Genomic DNA, 22,821 nt, shown 5'->3' with positions numbered 1-22,821 from the left:
TTTAATGACAAAGGGGTGTTAGTGTCTCTTGCGGTGCCGGTGATGATATCTTGATGCACAGGGTGAAGCTAACCAGGAGAGCAAGGAAAGGAAAAAAGAAACTATAGAAGATGTGGAGTTAAGGGAAACCTTTGGGGTCTTTGTTTCTTTTTTGAGGAAACTGAGGGAGATACTGACAGAGTAATGTCTTGAAGGGGATGTGAGGGGACGGGAAGAAGGGTACAGAAGGAGGGATTACCTGTGAAGGGTGTGAGACATCTTTTCTTCTGAGGTTAGAGGTATTGGTGTGGATGTAAAAGCTAGGGAGCAGTGAGAATTCTCACTTCTGAGAAAGACATCCCTGTAATAGAATCCCAAATCTGCCATTTACTAGCTGAGCACGCTTGATATTTCTTTGAAACATAATTCCCTATATATGCCTCGAGAAAAAATAATAAATACCATTCAGAGTTGGTGTGTAGAGTTGTGTTAGTAAAAATTCACCCACTAGGCACATACTATTACAATATGTACAATTCATTGGAATTGTGACAGATTTCTAAGCTCCCCACCCAAACACTGAGGCCTAGAACCAGTTCTGTGAGGACTGAGGAATAGTCAAGTCTTCCTGAATTCAGCTACATTTATTAAACAGACATACCTGGTCAACACCTGTTTTCCAAATTATAATCTAGGTTCCTAAAGCCAAACATAGAGGAAAAGCCCAGGTCACAAAGCTTTCAAGGATAAGAGAGAATGCTAACTCATCTGAGCTTTCTTGAAAATATGTGCTTTCCCCTTAACATACCGTGTGCTTTTGATATGATGGGAAGGATCAGCTGAAACTGGAGTAAACTGTGAGAGGTTGACTTGTGTTTTAAATCGTTCTTATAAAAGCTGTGTTTACAGTTAAATTAAAAATAATTGTATTGAAACCCTGATAATAACTGTTTTAGTGACAGATACTAACATGCTGGTCTGCGCAAGCACTGAGGATTTACGTACATGTTGCTGCTGCAAGTCCTGTTGTCTTATCAGCTCTGTGCCCTCAGCATGTAGAAGACTTTCTGAGAATTGCAGATTCTCCATAAATGTCCTTGGTCTCCACGGTTCAGTAAAGATTCCATACAAGATGCCTGAAAATTGTGCCAACCCTTTGGTGTTGGAGTGTTGATGTCTAAAGTGGTTTCATAGTAGAACAGAAGTGGCAGGTGCAGAGAGTAGTTAAGTTTTTTTCTCTGCATTTTTCTCTTATTCTTTCTGAATATTTAGCAAGGTGTTCTTCAAGTCCTGGTCTCTCTCAGTTATTCTAAATAGAATTAGTAGAAGAGTGATTTTGGGTCCTTACTCAGCCCATTCATTTAAATGGGAGCAAGGCAGTTAAGTGTGATGGTAATAAGTAATTAAAATGAGACATGTTGAAGTGAAAAGTTAGACCAAGGGATACAGCTGCTTAGAGAATTGACCTCCTCTGGAATACTTCTCCAGAGATTCTAGCTCCAAAGCTAAAACTCAAAGATTCTTGGATTTCTTTCTACTAAGAAAAGTGATGATAATGTGTTCCTGACCTAATCTTACCTTGTAATTTCTCCTTTCTCTGAATTTCCACTGGGCTTGATGTACCATACATGTTTATCTGCTCTGGCTTATATTTCTTGTTTCGTGTAAATTTATTTTCTTAGTGCCTACATGTGCTCCTTGAAGACACTTTATTTTGTGTCATCCTCTCCCTCCAGTGCTTAGCCCTGTTCAGGGTGCCTGGTCACGGCTGAGTTGTTAAGAACCGTGGACTCACCTGTGTTGTGTAGACCAGCCATTCTGATTTTGGGTGGACTCAAAGCAGCAACTATATTGGGTTCTGTGGAACTCTGAGGTTATTATGACCTTGGCAAGCATGAGTGTGGCACAAAAGTTCATGGATATTGCTCTGGAACAGTGCAACTGGAACCTCCAGATTCCCTGAAAAACTGGTTTAGGGATAATAACACCACCATCTACTTCTATGTAGTTCTTTGCAATTCGGAACTTAGTTAATCATATATTACTCACTTTAGTGTCACTAAACCCTATCCGCTGGTCAGGGCAAAGCCAAACCCCTCTTCTCAAATGAGAAAATTGGAGCACACCTAGATAAAGGACTTTGTGTTTACAAAATGGGTGAGTGGCGGAGCTGATATCTGAAGCAAGCCTTTCTGCATCCAAACGCAGTGTGTGTCCCACTCCTCCCCACTCACATAGTAAACTATTTTTCTACATTATAAAATCCTCTGGGACAAGAAGGACCTGCAGATGTGTTTCCCTAAATAAGAGAGGTGGAGGGATAAGGAGAGGATCTTAATTCGAAGTATGAGGCATCACACATTTATTTGTCTAGAATAGTTTCTTCACCTGGACATTTAACATTCCCCTTCCAGAATCTAGGAAAAGAAACAGAACCTGGCAAGGAAATTTTTTTTCTCCTCAGTAAAAAGAATGGTTAAAATTTGATCCTTTGAAAGTTTAAGGTGGACAAGAATCCTAAATTATCTAGACACCAAAAACTAGGTTAAAAGGCTGTATTTCCTCCCTAATGTCTTTTTCAGCTTATAGGGAAAAAGTGAAGGGATGTGTGTCTGGGGGAAGGGTTAGGGAGGGAGAATAAGACTCTTTCCTTCTAACAGGCTTTCTTTAAAAAAAAAAAAAAGGAAAAAGAAACAAACGTTTGTTTCTGTGATTAAGCCACATTTATGTTTAAAACATAAATGAAATAGGAACAGTTCAAGGCACAGAGGCGCGTGTTCTGATTTGGTTGTTTACCATCAATCATACCGTTGCTTGGCAGACACTGGATGGTTATGAGCCTGAACAAGCTGAAAAGGGGCAGGAAAAGAAGTGGAGGCAGCATTCTTCCTATTTAAAGCTGCATCGCCTGAAAAAAGTTTTCGCAGACTGTGCTGGAGCTGGTGCTGAAAAAGGGGGTTTTGCAGAGGCTGCCCTGGGGCTGGTGCTGAAAGAAGAGCCCGCAGCTGACTTCATGGTGCTACAATAACCTTAGAATCTACTTTTCACTCCCAGGAGGACCCACATGTCTAATATTTAGACATGATGGCAAACTGGGTGGAAGCAAGACCTCTCCTCATTCTTACTGTTTTATTAGGGCAGTTTGTCTCAATAAAAGCCCAGGAAGAAGACGAGGATGGTGAGTTTGCCGTTTGCTTTCCTTGTGGTGTTTATTGCACGGTTTGGGAAGTAGGTGGAATGTTAAGCCTCAGGAAGAGCATGAAGAGGAGGTTCTGGTCTGAAGTTGAGAAGGGGGCTGACAGATTTGCACCTGGGAAACGGCTCGGAAGACAATTGGGATGTTTGTAAATCCGGAGCTTCTACGTCTGCCTTTGGGAAGAGTACACTACTGAATATTTCTGGGAAAGCCTAAGATAAGTCCCTTTGCCTGAATGTGGAGAGTGGGAAGTTTAAAAGAAAAGAAGAGTGCTTAAAACGGAGCAGTAACGACACTTTTAGTTAGAGTTCTGTTCCGTGGACTGGAGCTTGCAGAGCAAGGCAAAAGTCGCAGCAGAAGCTGGGTAGGGTGGAGTCTTTTTTTGTACTGAACTTCAGCTGCTTCATAAAATTCTTTGTTTAGAAAAACCTCTGCAGCCACTCTGATAACTGATTTTTCTTTGTCTTTGGCTCCTTATTCTTGTCTCTTTACAGACTTTTACGTCGTTCCCATTTTCATTTGTGATCTTACAATCACTTTTGCTTTCTGAGAGACAGTCTCGTTTATTTCTCCATGACAGAGGCTGATAGAAGCCAGATTTCTTATTTTCCCACCCTCTTGACTTGATTATCAGGACAGTGGTGGTTCCCTGTTGGATGGCGGAAGGCCGGAAATCGGCATGCTTTATATAATTTATTTACCACGGGGTATTTGTATGGGCATTATTCCTTAGACACAAGTTTCTTTTCTTCTCTTTTCTCTTTTTTAAAACATAAGACAAATATTGCCTGGTTACCAATTTTTTTTTTCCCTATGCAATTTGCATATGTTAGGATTGGGTTTTGTGGTATGGTTAAGCAAGAATGCATGGCTGCTACAGAATATAAGAAAATATTTAAATTTGTTCCACTGATTACTAAATCCTTGCTCTCCAGGCCTGAAGTTTCAAATACAGACATGTACTCTTTCATACTAGCCATTATAGATTTTCATAACAATTTAACATCAAACTCAAGCTTTTAAAACTTAGCGCATTTATTTAACTTTTTTGTTATTGTCTTACAATGTATTTTTGTGTATATGTATACACGCACACATATATGTATATGCGTATATGTATATATGTATTTTAATACCTGCTTCCGTGTATTTTTGCTCTATAGATATTCATAAAATTAATCTAGAGACCAAGATCTAAAACATTTAAAGAGTGAAAATAAGAATCTGAGATGAATACCCAACAATCTGTCCAGAGTCCCATAGAGGGGGCACTTTCTAAAATCTTGGAACTTTTAATGTTACTTTTTATGTTTTAAAAAAGAGGTAATTTATAAAAGATAAAACTTCTTGAGTTTCTTCGCAGTGCTGTGGAAAGCGTATGTTGTTTGGAAGGTGGGGAAGACAATTGTATAGGAAGTAGAAGTCAGGAAAGGGGAGAAAAAAATACAGAAAAATTACAATAGAAATAGAAAAATCTGAATACAAAAGAAGTAGTTGACTCCCTTCCCCCACCAAAACAACCAACAACTTTTATGTAAAAATTAACACAACTTTCCTTGTTAATAAATTTTAAAATAAATAACTTCCCTTTATAAAGTATGAAAATAAGCAAACATGTGAATAAATGAATGTTTCATAAGGTAAATGAGATAGGCCATATGTTAAAGAACTTCCCCAAATAATTGTAATTACTCTGTAGGTGTTTCTGAAAAATGAGCAGAGTTTAATTTTCCTAAATACTAATGTTAGATGTTAGAAAAATGGTGTTTGGTACAAAAAGTCCCTGATTCCATCCCAACTCTTCTCTCCTAATGTAACCAACCAAACAGCATAGAAACTGGAATTCCAAACATTAGATTTTACAGAAAAAGGGCAATTGCTTGCATACGTATTGTAAAACATAAATTCCTCAGTTTTATTACTCAAGCTAAGAAGAATATATGTGATTTAAAATTCAATAGCAAAAGAAAATAGTTATCACCCTAATTAAAGGTGATATAGAAAAGAATTCTGGAATCCAGTATATTCAGAGCTATATAACTTCTACTTACTTATCATGTATATTTTGGTTTAAGTTACATTGTATGGATACTTGGCAATACTTTATTTTCCCTGTTCAGGCTTGTCACAAGCTTAATGAAAGTGTCAGAATTTTGAAACTCCATGTGATTTTAAGCTTGGGGAAGAGTGAGCTCAGGTAAATGTTTTAAACTAAAGAAATACCTGAGGCACACATGCAAAACAAGTATATTTTTCAAATTTTAGCTATGACTAAGTCATATATGGTGGTATTGCCTTTGTGTGTAAATATGTCCTCTTTGAAAAGTAGAAACCTGTTATCACATGTAAGTACATACTTAGAAGCTTTTATTTTTTCTTTTCAAGACCTCAAGGTATATATCTTTTCTGTTTGACTCTGGCTGTTTACCGGAAATTTAAAACTTACGTTTTATATAGTTACACAGTGCCTGCCTAATAGAAATACTATGATGAGATAAAAGTAAGTAAATAAAGTTTTAGGCCTTTTAGGCCAAAGTCATTACTACTTCTCACTAAATATTAAGAACTGAATTGATTTTTTCAGTTCATAAAAATGAGAAAGTTTGAGAGTTAGGCTAACTTTAGTTGAGACTATTAATTAACAAAATTCAGAGTTGAGATGACACCGTCAGCTTTTCATAAGTTTGTGTGTGTCTGTGTGTGTGGTGGAGGGGTGATTTGAGAGGTTCCCCATTTTTTTTGTAGGATAAAATGCTAATATATATTTATAGTAATTTTAATATTCTAAATGAAGGTCTAGCACCTAGTGAACTTATATACATTCTTGTTATCAGAAGTGGACATACTTAATCTTAGACAGTAATCTTTGATGTGAATCATTGATTTCAACCACAGAGAGACAATGGAGAGAAGGGAAGGTGCAGAAATGTACCATTTTATTTCCAGAGACTGTAAATGTCGATGCTTTTCAGGCAGGTAACATCAACAAATGAAGCAAGTAAGTGTTTGTATGTCAACAGGGGATGATGGGCCTGTGGAGAACTGAAGATACATGACCACTTGAAGGCACTCACATCTAATGCTTTCAGAAAGCAGTGCATAAGCCAAGTGCAGTTTATCTGGGTGCCAGGTTTGGCTCATGGAACATATATTTGCAACCCTCTTGTTGCAACCCTATACTGATTTCCTGGATCCAAGCCAACTTCTGATTACTAAGAGGTGAGGGGCTCACAGTCCTTTCTATAGCATGGTCTCCTGCATTTTTATTATGTTATGCCATTTATCTCATTATTAAAATACAAATATGAAGAAACTAAAGCTTACCACTCGATAAGTGGATCGGATGGGATCCACTTGGATGGGATCATTTTAAAAGAGGTAGAGAATATGAATACATAGCTTAAGATACTTGTTCACTCATACATTGTTTTAAACTCATTACTTTTGAAATAGATACTTTGGATTATGTAGGATATGCAGACTTTTAAAGTGGATGTTTTGATCTGGGTTCAGCTGCATATAGCAGAATGCAGTAGTTTAAACCAAAAAAAGTGGGGTTTTTTTTTTCCTAAAATAAAAGAAGCTTTTAGTTAGATAGTGAAAGGCTGGTATACTGGCTCTACAGTGTCATCAGGCATTCAGTTTATTTCTAGCTCTCTCATATCCCTAGGGTACAGTCCTTGATGTTATGTTCCTAGACAGCTGCTGGAGTTCCAGCCATTACATTTACTTTCCAGGCATCTGGACAGAGGACAGGAAACAAAAGCTATGATTCCCTCTTTTTTAATGGAGAGTATTAAGTCTTCATATTATTTCAACTTACTTTGGCTAGAATTTAGTCATGTGGTCACACAAAGCTACAAGGGCTGCTAGGAAATGTAGTCTTTTAGCTGGGTAGCCCTCGTAGTGCACTCTACTAAATAGAGTTCTGTTAAGAGGGATATAAAAGGGTGAATAGCTGTTAGGAGGCAGTCACAAGCCTGAGACCACAGTGAGCATAACTGTCAGCCACTTTCAGTGGAATAGGTCTTCTGGTTTCAATGGACAGAATATAGTTGAATAACCAGATCTACCCCAGTTATTGTTCATTGCTGAGTAGACCATGAAGCCAAGAACATGGGATGGCACTTAAATATCAGGTTGAAATTCTTTTCAATTCTTTCTGTATTCTCACCAGATAAATTTAGAAGTAGCTACAACTTTTATTCAAACTAGAATGAGGCTTTATTTTGAAGAGTATCTCCTTCTATACATATGGATTGATAGACTGATAGATATAGTGAATTTTTTATATTGACAAATGTGATGTATACTTTGACCATGACTCTTAAGTTAGTTGTAAGCAACTCACAGATCAGTGTTGAGCTGGCTGCATGCAGAATCACCTGAAGAACTTGTTGCTGATACAGATTCTAGGCTCCCCTCGTTTCCAGATATCCTGATCTGGTAGATTTGGATGGGATTTCGGAAGCTCTCCCAGGGCTTCCAATCTATGCTGGTGAACCACTGTATTAAATCTGTCTAAGACTTTTGATCTTGATGTGGACACCAGTTGATTTCCTGTTCTAAGATGACACACTGTGACTTTGGTGATAACTTGCTATGCTAGTCATTCCGTTCACTTATAAAGCTACCTAATTAAAGTTTGTAAATAAACCATTGCAAATTCACCATCATTTCTGGAAAACACAGCTCAAGGCCCAAATCTTCCTCACTGTGGGTTGGGTGAATCATTTCACTATGTAAAGGACACATACTATTAAAACCTATTTCCAGGTGAATATATAGTTTTCATTGTTCTCTTTTTTTCTCTTTTACTTCCTGCTCTTCACACTTTTATAATATCGCCACAGGCCTAAAATTCATTGTGCTGATCATTCTAGAAATGCACATAATGCAGTATGTGAGGTGAAAGCATAAAGAAAATGGTTTATTTTTGAGAAGAGGGGGCTTAGAAGACTGAAGTCATGTTAATCTATTTTTTTCTTTTTTAAATCCTACTTGAAGGATAATTCATGCATCATCACTTAGCTTTATATGGCAATTCATAAAATGTTTAAAAATGGATCAGTCACTGACAGGGGGAGGGTACAGCTTAGTGGTAGAGCATGTGCCTAGCATGCACGAGGTCCTGGGTTCAATTCCCAGTACCTCCATTAAAGTAAATAAATAAATAAACTTAATTACCCACCCCCCACCCACACAAAATTGAAAAAACCTAGATAAGTCACTTTTTGACTAGTTTTTTTTGCTCTGAGATCACAGCGTTGAAAAGTTTTTCTTTATATTTGAGAGATACAGTAATAGTAGGGAAAAATGACTAAATTGTTAATTATTAATTGACCTATTGTATAAATTTGGGCAAGTAGTACAGGTTTACAGAAGACTATGGAATTGTTAGGAAGATACTGACAATTTAGTTTTCCTCTAAATCTCTTTCCATGTAAATTTTATGTGGATTTTTTCCTAAATTTCATTTAAGAATGATAAGCTATTATATTCAGTATTTAAAAGAGTATCTATCCTTGGCACTTGCATGGGGGGGACAGTCTATTCAATGGAAAATTTTGCCTTAAAGTTGTGACTAAATTGGCAGCCTTAGTGTTTTTATTTTATTGATATGTTTAAAAGTAAACCCTTCAACAGAAATCAGGGCGGTTCCACCTTATCCTGAATATATTCTCTAAGGAACAGTGTATCAGAGAAATTACAGTAGCACAAGATTTTCCTCACCCATATGTTGCCTTATACAGAGAAGCCAGTAATGTTAACAATATTAATGAAATAATGGAACTTTGTCTCTATAGTTTTTTGGTATGATGCTCAAACTCAAAAATGTTTATGGACAATCTTACCGTTTGTTTTCTTTTCTCTTTTCTCCTCCTCTTCTTTTCTTTTCCTTTCTGGATGTCTGCTCAATAAGAATTACAAATTTAGTTTCAAGATGACAGTAGACTATATCCTCGGTGGAAACGTTGCTTGCAACATAAGCCTTGTTTTAGTCTGTATACTTCAGTAAAGTAAGCCATGGAACAACCATTATTGGAAGAACAACTGGGTTCTAGTCTATCTCTGCTATTTAGAAGTTTTGTAACCTTTAGAGAGTACTTTAACCTTACTAAGCCTTTGGGTCCTCATCTGAAATTGGAGAAATTAGACACACCTCTGTCAATCTGTTGGGACTCTTAGAAGGGTCATTTGGAAACTTTACCTGAACGTAGTTGTAGAGCACTTAAATGAGACACAGAAAGTGATTTACAATCTGACTTCAGTCATCACAGATAGAAACCTTGGTGGTATGTTTTTTCACTTTAACTGAATCTATTTTGAATTTGTTTTGAAGAGCCTTCTGGATATGTTTTCCTCTGTAGATTGTTTGTTCTCCATCTCCTGGGGGAACGTGCTCCATCAATCATGCTCTCTTTTCCATAACTTCCACAACTTCCTTTCTAGGAGCTCTTTCCCTTTGGCCTGTAAACAAGCTCAGCTCTTTCCCAGAGTCTGTTCGTGGCTCCCACCCTCTCTTTATTCTCGGCCCAGCTGCTTTAAAGGAGCAGCATGGCCTTCTGTCTGCCTGCATGCCCTCACTCTTCCCACCACACTCTGACTTTTGCCTCTTCCATTCCACATAAGCCTGTCTAGTAAGATGAAGGCTGAAATGTGAGATGTTCCACTGAGCTCCTGTCACCTACCATTGGCCTCCCCAGCTTTCCTGAAAGGCTACTCTCTGAAGGTGCTCTCTACCTTCCTGACCTTTGCCCTCAGCTTCATGGGATCCTTCTCCTTCTTTATCCCTTGGCACTTTGCTTTCTCATAGGGTTTAATCCACTGGTCCTCTCTGTATTTTCTCTTCTTAATTATCTAGGAATCTTACTCGCTCTCAGGATTTTGCATAGCAGCTAATTGCTGATCATTCTCAAATCGCTCTCTCCAGCCCTGACCTTCCACATGAACTTCAGAATATCCAGCTTCCCACTGGATGGTCCATAGCCACTTCAAGTTCAGTCTATCCAAAACTCAGCTCATTATCTTCCCTCTAAGACAGGATCATCTTTCTTATGTATTTTTTATGTCAGTTAATGGCAACATCATCCAACCTAGTCATTCAAGGAAAATTCTTATCAGTCACTAAGTTCTACCATTTTACCTGCTAAATATTTCTCAAATATACCTCCTCTCCTTCTCTGCTACAAATACCTCCGTTTAGGCTCTCATCTTCATAGTCGCGGTAATCCCTGGGTTACTGCAGTTACTGCAATAGCGTCTAAGTTTGTCTCCTTGCCTCCCATGTGGCCACTACCCACCCGCACTTACACAGACTCCCTGTGGCCACTGTGATATAAAACTAAAATCTGATCACCTTCCATTGACTCCCAAAACTCAAGGAAAGAATAATGTTTAAGCTCCTAAGCAAGACATGTAGACCTTCCATGATCTGGCTCTTTTCTAGAATTTTAGTCACAGCGGCTGTCATTCTTTGCCTCAAAATAAGGAATCGCCTATAGTTCTCATTTCCCACTACATACATGCACACACACACTTTTCCTCTTTTTATGTCTACTTTCCAGGTTCCACTCCATGTCAGATTTATTTTATGTATTAGGTACATGATAGTTATTCTATGCAAATATGCCAATGAATATTATTTTTGAAAATCGAAAAAAAAATCTTTCCCACTATTTATTCATTCAAGTATTCAGTAAACTGATTTCAAATTCAGGTTTTGCAAATTATATTTGCATATTCTTGAGTAATTTTCTTGATTTCTCTGTCTTAGTTTCTTCATCTATAAAATTGGAATAGTAATATTGACCTCAAATAATTATTTTGAAGACTATCATGTTTATAAACCACTTAAATAGTGGTATGGCTCCTGACAAATAGTGGAAGCTCATTAAATGATATTTGGTATTATTATTCCATTATTATTTAATAATATGACAGTAATAACAAATGCTTATTGAATGATTATGAGAACCAAAATGTTAGATGTTATGGAAAAAAATAAATAAACAACTTTTGCTCTCAAAGAGATTCAAGTCCAGGGTAAAACTTAAAATGAAAATTTTATCTACTATTCTACTGTGATCATGTTGACAGGACATCAGTATTTTCAGCTAATATCTAAATAGACTATATTTTAAGCCGTTTATAAATTTCACTCTTCAAGTAGAAGAGCTTTATTGTATTGTCTTCTTGTGTACAGGAAGAAAAAATAAAAGATACAGAAACCTCTTTCTGTTGGAGACTTTCTGATGGCCATGTGGTTTCAAGCTTTCCTGTTTCACTGCCCCCACCACGTTTCATCCTCTGCGATTATTCCCAGGGCGTGAGCAAGCCAAGCACAATCCATTCCATGCCCCAGCGCTCGCTCATGTCTGTCTACCAGCTCTGTCTATTTCGGAGTTTATTTTCTGAAAATATGGTAGTCATAAAAGTCTCTATTAAAAATTAGAGGCGTATTTTCCACACTGCATTGCTCTGGGTTGCATCTGGATTGAGAAATTGCTTCACTGCACAGGGATTTACAAGGCAGCTCCCAGGACTGTTTGGATGTAGTGGGGTTGGGGGACCATCTTTTCCCAGACTTTGCAGCTAGTCTCTTCATTTTCCAAAGGCTACTGGTTTCTTCACTCCCCAGTTTTTGTGAAATTGACTCCAGAAAGTAGAAACTGGGGTAGGATGAAGGCACATTATTCATACTCACACTTTCCTTACTTAGCTGCTGTTTTCTTCTCAGTTTTTCAAACTTAAACAAAATGATGGGTTTGACTTGGAAGGAGGTATACACATGGAATTTCACCAGATAATTTGTAGCTCTGAATTCCTTTAATTAAATCTTTGTTATTCAGTATAGTTGTTCTGTGGCCATCAGCATTTGAGTTTTTCATTATGGAATTCTAAAAATATGGATGCTTCTCATAGCAAATACCTTTCATTTATAGAGATTTAGTATTTTCATTTATCTTAAATAGTAGTTGTATACTTATTTTTTGCTCCTGAGGTAGAAGAACCTATCAGATTCATTTATGCTAGTTTGAAATTATTTTTAAAGCTTTTCTTTCTCATTCTTTTCAGAGCTTTCTGTTCAAGAAACGATTAAGTTACAGTTTAATTCAGAACATTATGTTTCTCATGTTAGTGCTAAATTCTTAACTAGAGTTTCTGGTAGGATGGACTGGTGGACAGTGGACTTAACTGGTTACCATGGGAAGATGAACTACAAAGAAAAAGTTCCTAGTTTTCTGGTCTTTGGCTACAAACACAAAACTTCTGATTATAAAGGAAGGCTTATACTTTGTGAGGGCAGAAGGGCACTGACCATTCTAAGGCAAATGAGATTCTTATGTAAGAATCTTCTTTTACATGAGTTTGTGCTGGAAAAAAAAAAAAAGACCTAGTGCCAGAGAAGGAGGAACAACTAAACATTCCATCGGAATCTTGTGTTTAAGCCGTAAGGTGCTACATGTGTTATGTCTTTCTGAAGTGTTCACAAAAAACTCATTTCTTTCTCCAGTCCTACCCCATTTCCTCTTAAATCTTGATCCCTGCGGATTAGATTAGGCATGCGTTTGTTTGTGCTTTAATTTTTCTCCCTTAAGCACAGTAAAACTGAACTGAATTTTGCTGAGAAACAACTAATAAATTCCTGAACCAATGGAGTTCTTATTAGCCTGGGAAGATTTCAGGCTACTTAAAATCTGTTTGTTTTATTTGAAAAAAAATAAAAAGCAGGGTAATTCCTTTATGTAAAGAATGAATCAAAATTGAAACACTATTAGTTCTTTAGAGATTAATCAGTGAATACATTCACCTTCCATTGACAATGTTTGTGCTTGAGTATTTGGAGGATGATGAAATGAAACTAAAGTAGTATTTTTATGATAATTAAATTTATATTTTAAATGACATTTTGGCATATTTAGCACCTAAATGTTACAAACGTGTTAAAGCTGCACTCACCTGAGCTACCGTGTACCCCTTCCACATCTGTTCCACGGCTGCAGTGTTGCTAAAGTCCTAGGAGGATAAGAAGGTCCACTTAGAAAACAGTTTTGAAACAGATGACTTTTAAATTAAATTTAATTTAATCTATTTAGGGAAGTGTGCTTTCAACCTCCTTTCTTTTGAAGGAAAGGCATTCAGGAATCTGCCTGAGAATTAAGATCTCACATTGTAGCTATATCTGAATGTTGTCACCTTCCCAAATTTGGTTCGATTTACAGAATTTTTCTTCTAGCCTAATTGCCTGTCTAAACTTACCTGTTTGGTGTCCTCTTCTTTTTTACTTCATAGGAAACTAATACACAACACATATCCTCTCTAGTCATTATTCCAATGCACAGTTTAACAAATATTACACTTTTGTAATGTGAGCACATTATATGGTAATTTGCCTTTTATGATTTTTTCCCCCCAATATTCCCTGGCCATCAGAATCAGCTGATACTGTGGCTCTAGGTGAACAGCCCAGTATCAGATGGTCTTTATAGCCTACACTGTAGGTGCATGAAACACAGCTGTCATGGACATTCTGTAATTTGTCCATGGAGGGTTCCACAATCAAGTCATTAGAATCGTTTCACATCCATCCTAATAGAAACTGAAAGTTGCTTCAGTATAATCAAAATGGAAATTTGCCCACCGGATTCTCACTGTTTCTGAAGAGGGCTTTTGAGTTTCTTCAGGAGAGAACCGTATGTCTGCACACCATATGGAAGGCATAAGTGCATGGGAAGATGCGTTCTCTGGGGTGCACAAGGATACCAGGTAGCAGCTGGCTCAGACAGCCTCATTGAAAGAGTACATTCCAAGAGTACTGTGGGGCTCCATGATCATATCTATATCCTGTCTTGTGGGATTCATTTGGAGAATTTCAAAGAAGTTGGGGAAGTTTATGTTATCTCTAAATTTTGGTTCTTTGATTTCTCTAATTTTTTAAATTTACCCTATAATCCTAAAACATAGTCATTTTAGAATAAATAAATAAATAAATAAATAAGCACTACCACAATCCTGTGTCTCCGTTTCCACCTAATAGCATATATATGTTCAACTAGGCCTACAGGCAGTATGAACAGGGCATTGTCTCAGAGTGAGACTTTTTAATTCTGGGAAATTCCCTCAGTTCCCAACTATTACCATTTTTCTACACTTAGAACCTTTAGCAGTTTTTGCATTTGGAACCTCTCCTTTCCCATTTGCTGTCAATAAGCAACTAACAGAGCCTGGGATTCTGGAGTCTCACATTAGTCCTGACTTTGCCATTTGCAACTTTGTAATCTCGAGCAAGTTACTGATTTCTTTGAGATTCAGTTTTCTCATATGCATACTGAAAAACTGCATTAAAATTCTTGGCACTTTATAGGCGCTGAAGAAAAGTGAATAATATTCTTAGTTCTTTTAGGATGGATTCCCTGATTGGGCCATTACAGATTGTTTTCTCCGTGACTGAATAATTTTTATCAGACCATTTCCAGTTACTAGGTTTGAAGGAGAAAGGATGGGGGAGCAGTGACCCCTAGGCACCTGGGGCAGAACAAGGCGGGAAGAGGGAGGGGACTGGAGAGAGATATAATTGTGAGATTTGAAACGGTAATAAGGAATTTTTATTCATTTCATGTTCTCCCCTTGGGCCAGGTCTGTGCTCCGCTCTTGGTTATTCACAAAGCAAGTCGGGAAAAGCAAACCGGTAGAACCTCTGAAAATTATACTTTGGTATTAGGATGCATTTCATAAACATACACTCACTTAATTTTATTCTTTTTCCTAATAGAATGATTTTGGCAAGTGTTTGTACTTTTGGTTCAGGTAGAGGAGTTCATGAAAAGTGAAGCTATACTCAGTACATAAAGCATCTGTTTACCTTCCTGGTATTTTATTCGTTCAAGACAGACTTAGTGGGACACTGGGCAATGTTTTTATGAGGGATGGCATGCACCTCCACCTGGGTGGTCAGTGCAGAGGAAGGTGCTGAGTGAGCTCATTCAACTTCTACTAGCTCAATGTAGCAACAGGGTCCAAAGACTTCTAGCCCTGAGTCAGACAACTGGAATAAAGTCCTAACTTTTTTTCTTATAAATTCCTTATAAATATAATGTGTTGGAGCCTTAGTTCCCTCATTTATAAAACAGGGATAATACTTTTTATTTTATTATCTCACAGGTTCAAAATAAAGAATTCATAATATCCTTGGAAATTCTATGTCAGATTTAAAAGCCTCTATAAGGGTAATGTTATTATTTTGGTAAGCTTTTACTGTAATGAAAAGTTAGCTGAATATAAAATAAGTGTTTTCTTTTAAGTAAATAATATTATTTATACTTCAGAGGAGTATGAGACTCTTCATGGAAATGAAAGAAAGCAGAATTGGTGGGGTTTTTTACACCTTGAATCGAGGAGAGCAAAACACCTTGCTTACATAATTATCTAGAAAACCCCCAAAGTCCCCAAATAGGAATTAAATAGGAAAAAAACAAAAATAGAGACTTCGACTTGAGGACAAACAGAACAGATGGAAGAACAAAACATGATTTTTCTAATATAACTGGACTGCAGTCTCTCTACAAGCAAAAATGTAGCTTCCTGGCAGAAGGCTGAATCCACTATTATTATTACTTTTCCCCTATTCATCTCTCATCAGGAAGCCTGTCTCAAAATCAAAGTTAAGCTCTAAGGGACTGTTTGTAGCAGGGGATCCCTTTTCCCTGGGTCAGAAGGTGACTTTGAGCTAGAAGTTTAAACTGGTGACAAATATCCACAGCAATCTGAGCCAACTGTTTAGACAAAGGGTCCATCATCCCTCAAGCCTGTCTACTTTCTGGTATATTTTAAGACTCTCTACTTGTGCAGAGAGAAACATGCAGTTAGAGAGATGAGGGCCTCAACAAAATAGACTGTTTCTTTCTTTCATGAATGAATTGTTGAAATTATTTTAAAGAAAAGCTTCTAAATTAAAACTGGACCAGGACACAGGAAATCTGCATTCTAATTGTAGCTCTATCATGAACTAACTTGGTGATTTTGTGGAAGTGACTTAAATTCCCTGGGCCTCAGTTTCCTCCTTTGTAAAACCTGTGATATATTATTCAGGGCCACTTCCTGTTCTGATAATCTGTGACTGTAGACTTATCCTTCTAGACATTTATGTCCCCAAGTTCTGTTAGAATTTTACTCTCAGGCATTCTGGGCAGAAAACAGCCTTTGTGAAAAATGTCTTTACAAGAAGTGCCTATGTCTAATTCAGGTACATGAAAAATTTAGGTTAAAAATCTGACAAGATTTTAAAAATACACTCACAAATGCTTACATCTATGTTAAACTCAGAAGTGCCAGTGGGAGAAAACTGTCAGGTTTTAGGTTAATGTCCTCTTCAATGAGTGAGATATATACCTGGTCATCTTAAAGCACTTGATAATAATTTACTTCTTTGGGGGAATATAAATCCCATTCTGTCCTCAAAACCCATTAGCCTCTGTGGCAGTTACTTTCATTCCTTCACTATTCATTAATTCAGTAAACATTTACTGAGTACCCATTGTTTACCAGGCACTTTACTGGATGATCCAGAAAAAAATTGTTAATCCTTGCCTCCTAGGAAGCTAACTGTCTAACGGGGACGAGTAAAATGAAAAACAATACCACGTGTTCTGTGCAGTGTTGGAGGCCCACGGAAGGATAGGGGTGCTCTAGCAGGCATCCCTAACACATACTGCCTGTGAGGGAGAGGCCGGGATGGGAGGTCACGGAGGGTCTCAGAGGAGGGAACATCTGAGCAGAGTCACTCCCCTGCAGTCACCCCATTATTTCCTTTGTCTGTATGCCAGCCTCTTCTTCACACATCCACATCCTTCACATCATAATCAAGCCTGATGTGTATCCTCTTCAGAACCTTTTGATTATCTCAGATACCTTTGCTCTTTTCCTCCAAACTATAGCACTTCCCCTTTCTTTGATATATTTAGCACCTCATAGACCCTTTTCTGCATTATCCGTTGTTTTAGTTTCACTTAGTAAATGTCATTAATCTCTTGGTCATATCACGTGCTCCTTGAGTGTAAAGACTATTTCTCAAACCCGGAAAGTCAGATGCAGATTCAGTGCTGTGCATATAATAGGTACTCAATAAATGCTTGTGATTAATATTTCAAACAAAATATATTTCCCTTGATGGTTTAAAATCAAATGCCTTCTTTCCATTAATTGTCAGGTTGTTGACTAGTTACATTACTCGATCTTGCCTGTTTTTATATACATAGCAAGAAACTTTAAAAAATGGAAGAGGTTAGCTGTATTTAGTGCCTTTTTGTGTAAATCCTCATAAAAATACATACTTCAGAGCACACTAATTGGCTACTAAATAGAAACAAAATTTAATTTTATAACTTACCTATTTCACTTATGGTGATTTTAGTTAGGCTATGGGGACAAAAGATGATTGACACACTATCCTGCATCTAAGGGGCATGCATAATGAGGAGAATAGACATAGGAACAGATAAGTATAAAACAATGTAATAAATATGAAAAAGAATGACATAGGAGTATCCAACTCACCTGTGAGAGCAAGGGTTGAATTCCTGGAGGAGACAGATCCAAAATTTAAATGATGAATGTACAGTAATCAGCAGAAATGAGACAAGAGGAGCAAGAAAACAGCACCTAGGTAGGGTAGAAATGCAGGAAGAAATACTCAGAAGTATTATTTAGTACTGTTTTGCAGGAAACTACAACTGCTTTAATGGTTTGGAGAATGGAAGGTAGGATGATCTTATTTATTATTAGAGACTTGATTTTTTGGATAATTTATTGATTAATTATTTATAAATTCAGTATTTAATCATAGCAGAGACAGCAGGTAGACACTATTTTCTTTCTTTCCCTCTTGACTAGGAATCTTAGTTGTAAAAGGAAGAAGAGATATAGGACCATAGTTAGAATATGGTGTAGAGTCAAGTGAGGATTTTTGTTTTATTTTGTTTTCACATGGCAGGATGGGATGTTCATAGAGTGAGAGAAACCGGCCCTTGGAGGGGGAGATGTTGAAGATACAGAAAAAGTTGAATAAAGGTCAACCAGGATATAGAAAGGCACAATGTTGGGTGTAAAAGGAGAAGAGTTAGCCTTGAAGACGAGATTGGTTAGTGTATCTTTGACACGAGTTGCAAGGAGACAAAAATGCAGTTGTAGCTTCAGGTGAAAGATGTGTTTGGGGTACGAGGAGTGGGAGTGGGAGGTTGTGATAGTTCATGCCTGAGTACATCAACTCTTTTTACTGCCTCAATCATTTTAATGCATCAATTTACATTTAAATTTAATCAATTGAATTTAAACAATTAAATTACATGTACTGGGATGTCCTTTGAGACCAGCTCTTCTATCATTGCTCTGTTTGTGCTAATATGATGTAAATATTATGTTATCAGAAAGTTATTTGTTTTTATTGTGAATGTTGGTTAAATATCAAACAGTTGCTCAAAATGCTCGCACCATGATACATAATGTTTCTTTTTCCGATGGGGCAATGTGCTGTGCTTTTGGATAATCAGCTTCTACCTTCCATCAATCTCTAACTACCCCCTCTGCCTCACCCCTACTAAAGGTTAGGTGTTACCAAAAGGATAAAAAGAGATCCACTTTCCCAGAGGCAAGGCTAGGGTCAGTGCTGGTCAGTGGTCTATATTCAGTTGACATTTACTTGTAGGGTTTTCTGCCACTATTAATAATAATATCACACTATATCTAAGTAGGACTGGACAGTTCACAATGTACATTCACTCATTTGATGTATGAGTAAAACCCAGACAACTTAGCTTACAGATGAGGAAACTGAGACTCATAAGGGATAAATGATGCAGTGAATGTTGACTAGAGGTGGCTCCCAGTCTAGGAAGGACTCTTTCAATTGTATCTCATAGAAAGGGGTAAAGGAAAGAGGAAAACAGTTTTAGTTACCAAAAAAAGCACTCCACGCTACTATATGAAAGTTATTTTTGTTCAGTGTCACATTCTTAGAGACTTCAGTGAGACCAAACTTGTGACAGACAACGATTGGGGAAAGCATAATTCAGTTTTGCAGGAACTTAGATTTTTCTTCTTTAGACCTGGAAGTTAAGGATTGCACGAAGATTTGTAGTTGGGAGGAAATAACCATACAACTGTTAATTTGTCCAACTAAAAATTTTATTTCTGATGAAATAGGAAACCTCGTAAGCTGGAATCTGCATAGAGGTGAAAACAAATACAATCACAGGTTGTGTTACAGTCAAGAGCCAAAAGTGACCTTTGGAAAGAAAAAAGAATGCTGGTTTAGCATTCAGTCAGATACCTCTAATTATTAGGCTTCATGTCCTGGCTTTATATGCTACACTGATTATAAAATTAATGAAACAGTCTTAGACCAAATATTTTACTGAATGCTTCCTTAATCCCTGAATCCTAAGCACCATGTTAAAAATTGCAAGTAGAAAGAAGAATAAGAAATGATCTTCATATGTAACTGTTCCAATCTGAGACATACAACTAGTTATATATTTTTGTAGAGAGAAATGATGTATGTATAAGTAACAACATGCATGTAGACCATCTTAAGCTGTTTTACAAATTAGTCAGAAGCTTTAAACATCAGACATCTGAACCAAACATTTTCAGTGGGAGGATGTGCAATGAAAATGTTTATTTGCTAAGGAAATATTTTTCTTCCTGCTGTAGTGACATTTTTGGTCAAAACATTTGTAAGAGTTTCCAGGAAGGTAGTTACAAATGAGTTAAAAATTTAATCACCTGCAGAAATGTTCTACCAATTTGTGTAAGTGCTGCCAGTGATAATCACTAAATCTGCCAATAAAAAATATTTGTTTTGACTTGTGTGTACCAAGCCATGTGCTATGGTGCACTTAACTGATATATTTTTTAATAAATTAGGAAGTAGAATCCTTGATTCCTAACTTTGGAAAGTTTCTAATTTAGTTGGAAAGTAAATGCTTGAATTAATTAGGCTAAGAAATAGGGTATGTAATATGAACCAAAATACATTGCACTTTTGTGAATAAGCCTAGAGTTGGTTCAGAAGAGGGGGAAAATCAACTGGAGTGGTCTGGAAATGAGTGAAGTTTCCAGAGGAAGCAGATGAGAGAATATAGTATTGTGGAAGCTCTCAGAAGTGTTCTAAAAAGAAATCAACAGTAACTGTATCACAGAGATCCGAGGGAAGGGTGATGGAGGAAAGGTACTGAATCTGGCAGTGTGGTGTTTTCTGTTCTCCTTTAAGAGTGGTCGTCCAAACAGTTAAGAGTCAAAGCAAAATTTCCAGAGGTTAGACTTCTGGTATATTCTAATATGTTGATTTCTGAGCTAGTTTCATGTAATAGACATTTAGGCCATATATTTAACCAGATGGCTAATTTAGTTCTATGTTGTTGTCTAGTCCTAGGGATCTGTTGAATATTATTAATGAAAAATGATGGATTTGATCTATTGATGTTTCCATTATGTTAATATTTTTAGTGCTAGTAGCGCTGATGAGTTATTACACAAAAATAGAGGTCTGTGATCAGTGGATTAAACAAAGAACTTCATAAAATTCTCATTGGCTTGATGATATTTAATCTATATGTGATAAAAATACTTGTTACCATTAAAATAACACAAATTTCCATAAATAACTCAGTAAAGTCATTACCGTGGAGTTGGTCATTGTACATCTCTTCAGCTATTACTGTGCTGATTCTCAGAGGTTCATCTATTAATTACTGGTATGACTACCTAAAAACTTTGACTTTCTAATTACAATTCAGCAAGTATGTATCAGACATTACTATGTTTCAGGCATTCCGTGAGGCTGTAGGGACACCACCGTGTGTAAGACATAGTTCCTGACCTCGCTGAACTCACAGTCTATCTAGAGAGAGAGGGAAATCAAATATATAGAAGGAGAACACTTTAAAATTTTAATTGTCACAAATAAAAAATAGCTTATTATTTTAGTGATTTCATTGATGGTAAAAATATTGTTTCTTCAAACCAGAACATACCGGAGGGAGTAGGGCATTTTGACCAAACTCTTGGCAAAGTTTTATTTCAAGCAAGAATACCACAGAACATTTACTTTCACTGAAGAATTAGACCACGTTTTATTTTTGTCATCCAAAGCACATGACATTCCAACGTACCTGTTGCTGTCTGAAATACACTGAAATAGACAATAGCTAAGGTTTGGATTCTGTGTTGTCTACTCTGCCCAGTCAGCATGGCAAAGTGGTGCAGCTGTCACTTCCATTAGCATAAGAAATTAACAGAATCCTCTGTTGGTGATTATTGTTCAAGATAATTGATGAAATTGTATTCATGTTCTTTTTGAACTTTTTTACTTAAATGCCCTTAGCATGCCCTGTTAGTGAATATTTCAAATTCTTCTGTACCACTATTTAGTTTTCTACTTTTGTTTTGAGTTAAACTTCCAGATGTGTTATTATTTGTATATACTTTAATAAACATAAGAAAAAAACAAGTTAGAAAAAAAGAAAGTGAATTTACACAACTTTCACTTTTAATGTGATCTAATAGTTTTAGCATTATTTGTATTCAGATCTTCCTATATCTTACAAAACTCATTTAGAACATATGGTGTTCCTTGTGATCTATCTATATCTATAGTTTTCATTAAATTGTACTGAACAGTTAGCTGCTTGCTTCATTATAGCCTGAGTACTGAGGCCTATTTCTTGGGGAGATGGGTGAAAAATATAGAAAGTCGTCAAAACCATTACATAGTCATATTAACAGTTGCTTAGGCTGAATTTTCCATTTTGTTACCAGATGTTGTTTTTCATCTACCATGGCAACTAATCCTCCATCATATTTCCATTATTTTATTGCAAATTTATTAGAGTAACTTAATAGACCATATGCTTATTATATTCCCCAGTGTGAATTAATACTGGATTTTACACTAGCTATTTTGGAAGTTTCAGAAGATGATGTAACACTGGCAGTTTGATGGAATTTATTCTTACATAACAGACTCAAATATTTAGCATAAAACCATAGCTGAGACACATCAGTATATTTTGGGGTATGTAAAAGTAACATTAATTATTTTCTTTTAATGAAAAGAAAACGTATGATAATGCATTTTCTGCATCAATGTGTGATAATGTTCTGCTTATGTAATGCCGGTGACTCATTCGGCAATCTCTTCAACAAAGCAGGATAACCAGATTCTTTTTAAATTGATATATGAAGACAAGACTATCAGTAGATACCAGAAAACTGAGTATATTTGAAGCTTTCAAGTCTTGACAACTCCTTATAAAAAGACACTATATTGAAAAGAAGAAATAATATATTGGTTTGTTTTCAAATGTAATATAAATTATAATTTAATGTGTTTTTCATTCTTTTATTTTTAACTTCTACAATCTTTAGTATACAAAGTTAAACAGCGTTCCCTAAAAAGGAAATTTTAAATTCATTTATTTAACAAGTATTTATTGAGTGCAATGTGGCTACAATTCTGTGGCTCTGAGAATACAGGTACAATTCTGTGGCTCTGAGAATACAACAGTGAGCAGGTCTCTGACCACATGGGGCTGGAATTCTACTCCAGGGTGTGGCTGGCAAATCATGGCCCTTCAAAGAAATCCACA

General features: G+C 36.6%; 1 protein-coding gene across 3 annotated transcripts in view; it reads left to right on the top strand.

Moving 5' to 3' along the window:
* Window positions 1-22,821, top strand: part of COL5A2 (collagen type V alpha 2 chain) — a 288,171-nt gene that overhangs the window by 157,534 nt on the left and 107,816 nt on the right. The window contains exon 1 of one of the 3 annotated variants that reach the window (XM_074364020.1): window positions 2,846-3,157. The exons of 1 other annotated variant lie outside the window; for it this stretch is intronic. In XM_074364020.1, coding sequence (XP_074220121.1) covers window positions 3,061-3,157 — 97 coding nt within the window. In that variant the 5' untranslated portion in view covers window positions 2,846-3,060. Of the gene's footprint in view, window positions 1-2,845; window positions 3,158-22,821 lie in introns of those variants that run through there. One more of the 3 variants, XM_010960025.3, reaches the window with a different exon arrangement.

This window comes from Camelus bactrianus, chromosome 5 (assembly GCF_048773025.1).
Source record: "Camelus bactrianus isolate YW-2024 breed Bactrian camel chromosome 5, ASM4877302v1, whole genome shotgun sequence".
Classification (NCBI taxonomy): domain Eukaryota; kingdom Metazoa; phylum Chordata; class Mammalia; order Artiodactyla; family Camelidae; genus Camelus; species Camelus bactrianus.
This window is presented reverse-complemented; position numbering and strand designations above follow the sequence as displayed.